This window comes from Athene noctua, chromosome 1 (genome assembly GCF_965140245.1).
Source record: "Athene noctua chromosome 1, bAthNoc1.hap1.1, whole genome shotgun sequence".
NCBI classification, from domain to species: domain Eukaryota; kingdom Metazoa; phylum Chordata; class Aves; order Strigiformes; family Strigidae; genus Athene; species Athene noctua.
Window position 1 is genome coordinate 100,369,696 of NC_134037.1, and position 12,317 is coordinate 100,382,012.

The window sequence follows — 12,317 nt, forward strand, 5'->3', positions numbered from 1 at the left end:
AGTGACAAATGATCATTTTCCAGAACTCTCTGAAAGTAAAGTGTGGTCAGTACAAGGCCAGCTTGGCCTGGTTCATCAGCAACCCTCCGAGGATAAAGCTCCCTATGGATAGCCCCCTAAGGATTATGTAGAGTTTACTATATCAAGACTCAATCATAAAAAATGCATTTCTCGGTGTGTTTAGAAGATAGAATTGCAGGTCACATATTAGAATAATCTGGTCACAAAAGAATACTTCACAGAGATTTGCCATCCTTCAGGAAGGAGTAAGCTGGAAGCTGATAGGGGGAGAAAGATGCTGTAAACCTAAAATTTAGTTGCTAGTGTTCCAGCCTGGAGAGCTGAGATTATGGAAGACAAAGGCAGTCTGGGAAACTCAAGAGTAGGAAGTTGTATAGACCTGTCCCCATGTACCAGCTGGCATTAGGAAGTGTTGGACTTAATCCAAATTCTTCCCTTCATTTATGCAATTAGCCTCAATTGTATGTAAAATGTTGACTCATCAGAAATGTTTTTAAAGTTCAGAAATACAAGAATTTGTGCAAAGGCTTTTATAATACATCCTGCATATTAGCTAGAATATGATGTTTAGGAAACCAGTTCGATTTATCTGTTGGAAGCAAAAACTGTACATGATCTTGGTGGCTAGAAAGTAGAAGAACTTGGGGTTTAAATTCAACATCAGCAGGCCAGCTAAAACAGAAAATGTAACAGGTGTTGCTGAGGTTTTTTTTTAACAATAGCATGATATTTAAAAGGAAGACAGGGTGGTGTTTAGCTATTACAGATTTTCTTTTTCTTTTACTACGAGGCTCTTCCTAAAATACTATTTGTGATTTTAATTCTGTGAAAAGGTCTTCCTTCCAGGAATTTTAGGCATTTTCAGCCTTTCCAAAGGCTCCAGAAACATACAGCATTACAGTAGAAGTGACTTTTTCATTAAAGACCAGAGAAGGAGTAGTCAGTTCATTTAATTAATTGATCACAATTGAAATCAAAACAGTCATGCAAGTTGTAAAGACGATTCTCTTGTTCTCAAGCAGCTATGAATTGGACTTTGAAAGTGTTGCCCTTGTAATCTTGCCAGCACTGGTTTCTTTACCCTGGCATTTAAAATTGTGTCCTGAACTTTTTGGACAAAATACAGGGATTTGTAGGCAGCTTTGTAAGTTGTATAATTTTGACTGGAGTTCTACATTAGCTTGATTCATGAGCCAAATATTGTCATCAGTTTTTAAAGATTGGGGCTGAGCGTAACCAGTTTGAGTGTGTAGATTAGAAGTAGCTAACAGTCATTTAAACACTGTACTTTGAAAAAATGTTGGCTGACACCCTGTGTAGTTATGTATTGTTTTACTGTGACTGAAATTGTGATGTATATGTTACGTATTATTAGGAGGAAATTCTATTTTGTTACTTACTTAATAAAGTTATATTCCAGTTTGATGAATGAGATTAGCTTGTATTCATAAAGCAACGCTGTCTGAAAGATCTGCAATCCTTCATACTCTGCTAAGAGCTTGAAAATTGCAAAGCACAGAGCTTTTCTGAGACCTTTTGCAAGAGTTTTGGTTTAAATATCCCTAAGATCGCTAACTACACTAAGATACTGGTAGCTGAACTAATTCACAAGAGAGATGTTACGGGTTTTTATTTAATAGACATTGATTGGCAGGTTGCATTTGAAATTTAAGTGCTCATTGAGAGTTTGAGCAAATATGCTTTGAATTTCATGTCAATAAATGTTTAGCAAATATTGTTTGTTGTTGTATATTTATAGTGCTTGTTCTGCTAATAGTTTTGCAACATCTGTTTCCTAATGAGGAAAAATATGAGCAAAATAAACTACCTCTTTGGAAAACATTGAATTTCTATTGACTAGAATAACCAAAAACTAATGCTATAAACATTAACTCAAACAGCTTTGATTTTATGATCAGTGACTTGTATCTGTCTTATTTATGTAGCAAATGCAATATATTAATGTTACTGTTGTTGTTACTGTTGTTCATCTCTAAGTGAGGTGATACCCTTTTGGAAAAAGAGTAATGATCCAGGAGAAGATGTAATTTTTTTAAGTGACTTGTCTTAGTGCCATTGAAAATTGGGGGTTTGAGAAGAAAATGAGAATCGGTAAAAGCTGTGCGTCAAAATTCTTTCGTATTTGCTCTACATAAAGGTGTGTTGGCATCCTTATTTATATACAGAAATCTGAATGGTTATAAATGATGTCCTGTAATGAGTATAAATTATATTTAAGGGCCTCTGCAGACCTTAGTCACGAGAGGAGCAAGAGGCTGTATATTTAGTTTGTTAAAACCTTTCCCAGTGTTCTGACAGAATTGAGGCCAAATGTGTGAGCTTTCCATGTTTTTTGCTCCTTGTTGTTTTCCTTGGAAGAGGAGGTAATTTGCTCTGTAATTCATTAATGTTGATCTTCTTCAAAATAAACAGTAATACAAGAGAAACTGAATTTTAGAAATTAAGCCATGTATTCCTGATAAAGTTGAAACTGTGTGTGTGAGCGGGGTACACAGGAGGTCTGTGACCTCATATTGCTGATTTCTTCAATAAATGCCAGTTTGGCTAGCATCAGAAATGCCATGAAAAATAAGCAAACCAATGACTTGCCTTAAATTCAGCATGACTTAACTATAAAAGGTGAATCAAACTTTTAAAAAATGACATTTGTAAAGCTCCAAACTGTGAGAGACTAGGATTGATTTCATGTTATGTAAACCGAAGCTGCAATCAGTGGTACTTAAAGGCGGTGAAGGCAGAACAGAAATCAAAGTGGTCCCAGGACTACCGCAGGTAGCCAAGGCTGGCTGGAGCCAAATGCAGTATTGCATGTGAAGCTTCTGAACCTGCCCAGTCTGATTTACATCTACAGAGAGGGAGTATCTCCTGAAGGGTACGCTTCCTGATTCACCTACCAGGCAGTTCCTTGTTGAAAACAAATAGCTTATTGTTACTCTAGTCATATAATATTATACAAGTGCTTAATCTCGGTCTCTTTCAAAGGCATTTGAACAGAAGCCTGTGAATTTAAAAGGACTATTCAGTTCCATTAACCTTCTTCTCTTAAAAAGATCCCTGGACTCTAATGGCTAACAAAAGGTTTCCTCCTGCCAATGACATCATCTCTCTCCTAATTTTATATTCACGTACTAGAATTGACAATTTATTTACAAAGAAGTCTGACTACCCTGTTCCCAATTACTCGTTCAGCATTAGTGATAAGAAATTGGCCAGTTTGGGAGAGGTTATATTCTGGATATAATCCAGAAATCTGCTATAATGTGTCAAAACTAATAGTATGGAAACTGGCACCTATGTTTTCAGATTTGTCTACTGTTCAGCCACACTTACTTAAAATAATAATTTTAAAAAGACACTTTTTTCCCCATACTTAAGATGCTATTAGGCTGGAGCTTTGGGCAGTTAAAATATCTGGAGACCCTTTAGTACTTTCAGTCCCTTCAACCTTTTTGACTTTATTCTTTCAGGCAGCTTGTATCTTCTATGGAGTTTCATGATGATCTAGTAGGGACACAGCAACTCCTCCTGTCACTGTTTGGTTCTCCTCGATTAAATTAGAAACATATTTCTTCTGGGCCTTGTTCTTTCTAAGTAGTAATCCTTCCTGTCCCTGCCTGTGCTTCTAAAGGTTTCAGGTATCTTCTTCCCCTCTGCCTGGCAGGTTGAGTCTGTGACAATGCTTGCCTTCTACATGTTATTCAGGGCAGACAGCCTTTGACCTCTTCAGCTGGATGCATTGAAGTATTCTGCAGCGTTGGCTGTTGGTGACAGTAGTCATCTGTGAGCTGATTGTTATTTCCATCTGGACAGCCAGCCTCCAAGTACAGCATCATAAAGGAGTGCTAGAAACTGTGGGATAAGCTTCTAAGTGCAGTGAGATTACTTGAGCAGGCTGGCTGTGAACTCTGCATCGAAAGAGAAACAAAAAGCAACACAATCAGCTTCTGAAAATTATGTTTTAATGCATTTGAGCATGGTGTGTAGGGTGGTCCTTGGGTCATTGGTACTGGCTGTTCAGTTTCACAGATCTGCTGTTGTTACACCAACCTACTTGCTGACATAGAGCATTACTTTAATGAGTTATGGATCTTTGCACTGACATCGCTAGCCTGCTCTTAGTATGTATCTGTAGTAGTACGAATATTGTTTTTATATCCGTTTTGTATTTCTGTGTGGACACACCCTCAGATCATGAGAGTCCTAACCATCTGTAGCTCTATCCTGTTCAGAGCCACATACAGTTTATCATCTGGAGTGAGCATATGATGTATGCATTTCCATTAATTTCCAAGTTGGAAGGGAAATAAAATAATTTTGGGGGTTTGGACCAAAAACGTAATGCTGTTCCAGATGCTTGGAGCTCCCAGCCTTGCTACTGCTGTGACTTGTTTGGAGACAGATTTCCTCAAAGCTTGTTTATGAGAACACCACTTTATTTGGGTATCTGTGTTAAAAAAGAAACATCTTGTACTCTTCCCACTCCTTATTGAAGTTCTGCACAAACAGGTCATCTTAAATACTGCACAGTGCATCATTTGAAATGTTCAGCATGGGTTTTTGGCTGTCAGGTCTGTTATGCAAATCACAGTTTGATTGTCTTCAAGACCGAGCTTTCTGCTACAGTCTGAACAACCCTGAAATTTCTTGGTTTTGGAAAACTGAGTTTCCTGTTGTGTCCATCTGGCACATACGGCTGAGAATTCGCTAGCATCACCAAGAGCGATGGAGCTAGCCAAGAACAAACGTTTGGCATGTTTTATGCTAGAAAAGCCTCATTTCAAAATCAAAACATGCATATGCACATACTCGAAGTGGTAAATGCTTAAAAGCTGGACAAGAATAAAAAAACATGTCACTATTGTTGTTGTCACATCCTCAGTAAAGGTTTCATCAGCCATGTTTTTCCTAAGGCACAATTTGTTCGTTGGAAATTTTCTTTCCAGTTTAATGACTGAATAATAAGTCAGTCTTCCATTTTTCAAGGGAACTGAAGTGCAGTAGTCCCATTATGTTTTTCATCTTAACTGAAATCTGGCATGGCTGCTTTCATCCATGTTATGACTACTTGTGAGAGATCTCTTGGTTTCTTATAAGCCTTTGATTGATCTGTCACTGTTTTCTCATGGGTTGAGCTCCTCACCCTGTGACTATTTCTTGGTGGTGTTTTCACATAGATTTGTGAAGAACAACTTGGGCAACAACTGGAGACCAAGATACAGAAAAGAGGTTCGCTTAGTCAGAGTGGATAGAAATTAAGTCCTCCTAATACAGCATTTCAAAAATAGGTCATATTAAAATTTCTTTGGCTTCTTATGGTATCAGTTCTCTGCAGGCAGGCTTTTAGCTCTTCTATTTTACAGCAAGTAGTAAGCATGGTGAAGTTTTGGGAGATTCTTGACCAGTTCACTAGTAAAAAAGTGTCTAAAAAGTCTCTATTTATTCAAAAGGAGAAGAAATCTCTTCAAAAGAGAGATCTTGGTAGCATGTAGTCTGCTGTGTTTTATATGGATGCCTAATACTGCAGGCCATAAAAGAAAGCATAAGTAATTTAGGCTTATTGCAGAGTTTATTACTGACAGTGAGAGCAGTAAAAGTTGTCTTTTTTAACAGGATCATAGTCTAACTCTCAATAGGCAAATAGAGCTGCCAAACTTCTCAAGAACTTCAGACCTTTCATTTTTATATCATGATCACATATCTTATTTGAAAAAGTTTTTTTCTTGAATTTTAAAGACGTTACAGAGTTGAGAATGTTGCCTGGAACATTTTTAATTAACAATTTATTGAACGTTTCAGAGGTCAAGATAAGCATACAAAGAAAGTGCCAGATAAAGTAAAAATGAAATACTGAACAGAATGAGTCATACTTTAAGCTTGTGCTGCTTGTTTCTAGAAGATTTTTGTTTTAGTGTAAGTCCCATTGGACTCATCAGATAATTTCTTCTTGAACTGGATTTCCTGTTGGTTCACATATTAAGTTGCATTTTAAGAAGAGTTTTCCTGGCTGAAACATACAGTGATAACAATATAAATAAAAATTAAGATGTTAACCTAATTTTACTTTTCTAATTGGAGAGAAAATGTCTACCACTTGCGACTTGAAGAGATAGAGCAGAAAGTAGCTTGTTACCAATTTGCATTATACACACAAAATCCCCAGTATTCTTGTCTGGGGGAAAAAAAAAAAAAAAAAAAAAAAGTAATTTTAAAAACATACATGCCTCTGTGGTCTTCATCAGAACAATGGGAGACCTATGACCATCCAAAAGATGTATTAGGTACCTTTCATGGGGAATTTTCCCTTTTATGAACTGTAAAAATAAGACCTGAAGATTAAGTTTTGTTAATGCACTTGGTTAAACACACTATGTATAAACAAAATAAAGACATACTAATTGTCAGGGCAAGCTGATTCACCTAATAATAATTAAATGTATAAACTGTGATTTGGTGGAATGGATGGAGGAGGGGTGTTGTCATTCTGTCAGGGAGACTGTCATTCAGAATGCACCAGGAAGTGAAACTTAGAAGCCTTGGCCTAATTATTTTGTATATGCAGTCTAATTTGATCAGTAGTTAATCTTCATTAATTAAGTAAAATAGACATACCAAGCTGGTATGTTTACTGCTGTTTCTGAGCATGGATTTTACAAGGATTTAATTAATTTTTGTAGACCAAATCCTTGTTTGGTGACCAGAGCTGCCATTCTTGATGTCCTTGTGATGCTGAGTACTCACCTGGGGAAGTTTCAAAAGCAAGGTAAGTCAAATGTCCTATTCTATAAATGGATGGAATATCTGTTGGGAAATTTCTGAGTCTCTACTGAATGCTGGAGTCCTTTAGCTGCTTTGTATAAAAGGACCCTTTATTCTGCCTTCTGTAGAGCTAGTCCTGGGGATTGCTGATGAGGAGAGTGAGGTACAGCTCCATGTCTTAGCTTGAATTGATGATCTTGTAGTATTCCTAATCCTAGAACTGTTTAACAACAAAGAAGACCCTCTCCAGTGTTCCAAAATGTTTTTCTGATCCAGTGTTGTGAATACAAACAAAATCCAAACCCCAGAATACTGGTACTTTAATCTTTCCTGAAAGCCATGGAGATGTTCCCTCATGATACACCTGAAAGTATTCCATAGAAACTGTGTTTTCTCATGTGTAGAAGTTTTATAAGAAAAAATGTTGAGAGCTTCTTTAAATATCTTTTTTTATATTGATTCTTTATCACTGTGAACCACTATCAGTGGTTTTAATGATGCAGTGTTGTTTGCAACAATACAAAACATACTGTAAACAATAAGGAAAACAAAGGTATGGAGGAAGGAATACCCTTTCAAGTGTGACTCCCTATAGGCAAATTTTGGTCAGCTGTAACTAGCTTCATTATGGGCCTGTTTTGTTCATTTCTTATGAACAAGTGAGTAATAAATTACCTTGTCAGTCCAGGAAGGCAATTAAAGAATAGTTCTTTCATTTCACTAAAATTCTTAATGACTAATTTTAATATTGCATTTAAGTCATTGGAACTGTTCTTTATTTCGGATAGTTTTGCTTTGGGGACTGTTCTTAATTTTAAAACCAATTCCTTTTGCATTTTTTTTCTTTTTGGTAGAAGTACTTCCATTTTAATTCCATTATTGCTATTTGTGTGATTTCTTGTGGATGCACAGTTCAAATAGTGATAGTTGTCAGGAAAATTACTTCATGATGAACATGTCTGAAATTAACTTCTTCAGAATCTAGCCCTTGTAACAGAAGAACAGACATATAGAAAATATGTGACAGGTGGATTCCACTATTCCAGAGGAATAGTTTTTTTCTGGCTCTTTAATGTTTGGTTTGGGTAAGCTATATCTACCATCAATAGTTCTTAGGTTACAATATATATTTACTTATTTTTGTTATTTATGCAAATTAAAGTTTCTTAAATCCCGATATGCCATTGGCCTTAGTGATTGTCCTTTGCAATACATTAAAGTCTAGCTGCATATCACATCTACAAAATAAACAAAACCAACTCCCAAAGCCCCCTTCGAACATATTTGGGCTCACCACCCTTCCTTTTAATTTGAGTACCCTTTTTTAAAGGTAGATCTTCTTTGAAATATTAATTTTTACTGTTTTTTTAATGATGATCCTCTGTTCATCTCCTTTGTAGTATGAATCATCCCAACCTTTCTATATTCTCCTTATATGAAGTTTTTACCCTCTGCCTCTGATTATTCTCATCACTCACCCTTTAACTCTTAGTTTTGTATTTAATGAAGAAACAGTCCATATTCCAGGTGAGGGCTCCTCGTTTGCTTACTTAGGGGGCATTACATTTCCTTTATCAGTCTCTTTCCTCTTTCATTTATCTTCCGGTTTTTTGTCTGTTTTGGTTTTTAAACAGTTGCTACACATTTGCAATGGCTTTTATTGACCTGTCCACACCAGGAAACTCCCCTCTTTATTTTTTTTTTAATGCCCCTGACTTGTGAATAGCACTTTGAGCCTGGGGGGCTGCACCATGCTGTGGCTGGATTACTGACTGTAGTGGATTAATTTATTTTTCAGAGTTTATGTGGACTGTTCCAAGCATGGGTGCTGTAAAGTACAATTTCTGTAGAGGGAAAGCAATTGTTTTTGCAGACTCTCTCTGTTCAGGGATAGTTCATTAGTATTGTCTTGCTTAAAAGTTTCATTCCTGTATAGGTTTAAGATTATATATTGCAGGTAATATCTAGAGAGAGTAGAACTTAGACTTGTAAATACAGTTTTGAAAACTTGAGATACATTAGGGACAATTGTATATATCACAGGCAGAAGCCCTTCTAAAATGAAAGAGTAATATGTTTATATTAAATAGAACCTGAGTGTCCCATGACACAGTAAGAGAAAGACTGAACTCAGCAGTTAAAAAAATGTTTTGAATCTCACATTTAAATGTTCTGTAAGGAATAATTATTAACTGAAGCTTTATACCCTTCTGAGATTACATATCTTACTTATATATGTGTATCTCTGGTTATGAGCCAATTTTTCTCTGTTTTAATCTTGATTTGTAAAGTTATTTCAATGAATAAAGGGTGAAGGACAAATCCAAATAAAACTGTTTCTTGATGTGTTTATCTAAGAGGCCCCAGGAAGTGCTGTATATGAGTTCCAGGCCATGGGCTGAAACTGATTTTCATCAACAGAAATGGGAATGCAATGTAATGAGCCTGCAACTGGTTAAAATCAGACCACTTCTAATTGATTATGCCTGTCTAAAGGGGCTACAATTACAAAGAGATTTTCAGAGTACAACCCTGCCTAGGCCTTTCCTACATTACAATTATTTTCTGTAAGTGATTTGTTGTCTTCAGTTAATAAAATCTGTCTCTTAAAGTGCAGGACAGCCCTTAGGGAATTTACTTCACAAATTCGAAACAATTTAAAATGTCGGATAAGGAGGGCGGGGAGTAATGGATACCAAAAGCATCTTGTCCAGCTAAAAGTTTATTGCTGGCCAAATGATGATTATTTATCTTAAACCAAAGCAAAAACCTCTGTAGTTATTCTGATTTGCTGGTTTGGATAGAAGTGTTGCCTGATTCACATCACTGGGAAAATTTTCTTTCCTTGAGTTGATAGGCAATATCTAGAGCATTTTTTCCAGCTCCTGATGTGCCTGAGGGTCTTCTGATCTGCAGAGACAAGACATAATGTAAAGACTATGTAAACTTACAACATTTTTTTCTAGTTATCAATTGTGGTTGGAACTGAGAAAAAATCTGAAGTTAAAAAATATATAAAAAAGAAGTTAAAATAAATAAAAATACTACTTTTGCTTTTATTGAGAGTAAACAGAAGTTCCTAACAGATCTAGGATTATTTGATGAGCTAATGTCTATTGTCAGTATTAATAATTATTAATAACAACCAGTGAATTTGTTCTTGCAGACCTCTATGTTTGCACAGTAACTGTTTTATTATAGATTTGGAATCACAGATGGCAAGAGCCTTTTCAGTCTAATGGGTAGAACAAAGCAGTCCTCTTCCAGAGGTTTTTCTGGCACTTGTACCCTGCTAAAAAGCAGTTAAGTTACTCCTCCAGAAGTAAACCAGCACCAGAGTGGGTGGTGTAGGAACAGGGGGAAGTTCCCAAACTTCGTACTTCAAACATTACTGGAAGAAGCAAATAACACTTGTAGGCATCTTTGGAGGGGAAAAATGCCCTGAGTCCAGATGAGAACTTGTCCAGCCTTACCTGTATTTATAATTAATTGCAAATTCACAAGTCTTGATCAGCAGGAATTGGTAGGAGAGATTTATCAAGCTGTAGTGCTACGGGTCCATGTGTGTGTCTGAGGTTATGCACTTTTCTCTGCACTCAGAGATGGGCTTTGAGGTTATGCACTTTTCTCTGCACTCAGAGATGGGCTTTGCAGGAGACAATACCAGACTACAGACAGGTTTTTCTGGGATATACTGTTTCAGTGGATAAGATTCCTCTGTTGAATATGTGGGCTTTTGGCAGGACCCATCATAGACATTCCTGCTTTCAGATCTCTCCTAGAAATTGGTGTCTGAAGCTCAATAATAAGATGAGAGTGTTACTGTGATCCTGCGGTGCCGGTAACACAGGAGCCAGAGTGGTGTATTACAGTGAAAGCTCAGATCTGGGATGCTCTCTTTCTGTAACAGATAAAGAATGCCACAAGACAAAGTGGTCACATTTTCTTTCTTTCTTGTGTCTCAGAACAGTTTTCTGATAGCATATTGTCAATTCATGAAGGGAAAAATGGATGCAGCTCACTAAAATATACTTGACTAATAAAAGCGTATTTTATCCAAGGTTGTGTTCCAAAAAATGACACTTGTCAATAAAGTGTTGAGTCCATAAAGTTCATCCACATGAGTGAAACAGGATGTAAAACAGAAGTCAGGGAATTGATGAAAGAAAAATTTGCTAAAGATAATCTTTGTGAATTGTTCTTTTATCCTGTATATATGCTGTCAATCTCCTGGCTGGTTTGGCCTATTATTGAGTATAGTGTCTTCAAAATTCAGGTCTGAAGAGAAAACATTGAAACAAGATGTCGGTAGGATGAGTGTGATTTAGGAGAAGCTGCCACCTGAAGTCTAACCATGCATTTTTCATTTCTACATGTGAGGTACAAGAATTTATAAAAGTTCTTGAGATTAACCAAACTCCACTGTTGTTGTCAGGTGGTATTTACATAATTAATCCTGTTCATAAATAGATCATTTGATATAAAAATGGAGCAGCCAGTATTCTGTTCTCACTCATATAGTCTTTCCTTGAGTTTTGCAAACACAGACTTCCATTTTTTCACTGTCTTCCAAACAGCTAAATCTTTTGCATATGCAGCTAGTTAAGATTCTTAAATTCTGCTCATAAACAGAAATGATTGTACAAAATACTGTGCATTGCACATGTGAGTATGAGATCAGAAACACGGGCAATTATGTGCAACTGTCTGATGGTTTTGTCCTTTTTTATATTCTCAAAAATGACAAAATACTGTGTTTGAAATAACATATTGCAAATACCATTCTCTTAGTTACATTTGTCTTTTTTAATTAGAAGTTATAAGAAAGATATATAAATAGTATGCGTTATCAAACTTTTAGATGCTTTGCAATGAAATCACAGATCATTTTTCAAGTAGGTATCTCTTAAATGTTTTGCCTGAATGACATGATTTGTGGGACAGGGACAAGGAAGGGATCTTACCCCTGTACTCGGCACTGGTGAGGCCGCACCTCGATGGCTGTGGTCAGTTTTGGGCCCCTCACTCCAAAAAGGACATTGAATGACTCAAGCGTGTCCAGAGAAGGGCAACGGAGCTGGTGCAGGGTCTGGAGCACAGGCCGTATGGGGAGCGGCTGAGGGAACTGGGGGTGTTTAGTCTGGAGAAGAGGAGGCTGAGGGGAGACCTCATCTCTCTCTACAGCTACCTGAAAGGAGGTTGCAGAGAGCTGGGGATGAGTCTCTTTAACCAAGTAACAAGCGATAGAACAAGAGGGAATGGCCTCAAATTGCGCCAGGGAAGGTTTAGACTAGATGTTAGGAAGCATTTCTTTACAGAACGGGTTGTTGGGCGTTGAAATGGGCTGCCCAGGGAGGTGGTGGAGTCCCCACCTCTGGAGGTGTTTAAGAGTCGGGTTGACATAGCGCTAAGGGATCTGGTGTAGTTGGGAACTGTCAGTGCTAGGTTAATGGTTGGACTGGATGATCTTCAAGGTCTTTTCCAACCGAGATGATTCTGTGACTTTTAAACAGCATTCG

At 37.0% G+C, this 12,317-nt stretch overlaps 1 protein-coding gene across 1 annotated transcript in view; it reads left to right on the forward strand.

Annotated features, from left to right (window-relative positions):
* THADA (THADA armadillo repeat containing) overlaps nucleotides 1-12,317 on the forward strand; it is a 166,010-nt gene that overhangs the window by 110,941 nt on the left and 42,752 nt on the right. Inside the window, exon 31 of the mRNA XM_074897106.1 lies at nucleotides 6,717-6,802. Within this exon, the coding sequence (XP_074753207.1) occupies nucleotides 6,717-6,802 (86 nt within the window). The remainder of the gene's footprint in view (nucleotides 1-6,716; nucleotides 6,803-12,317) is intronic.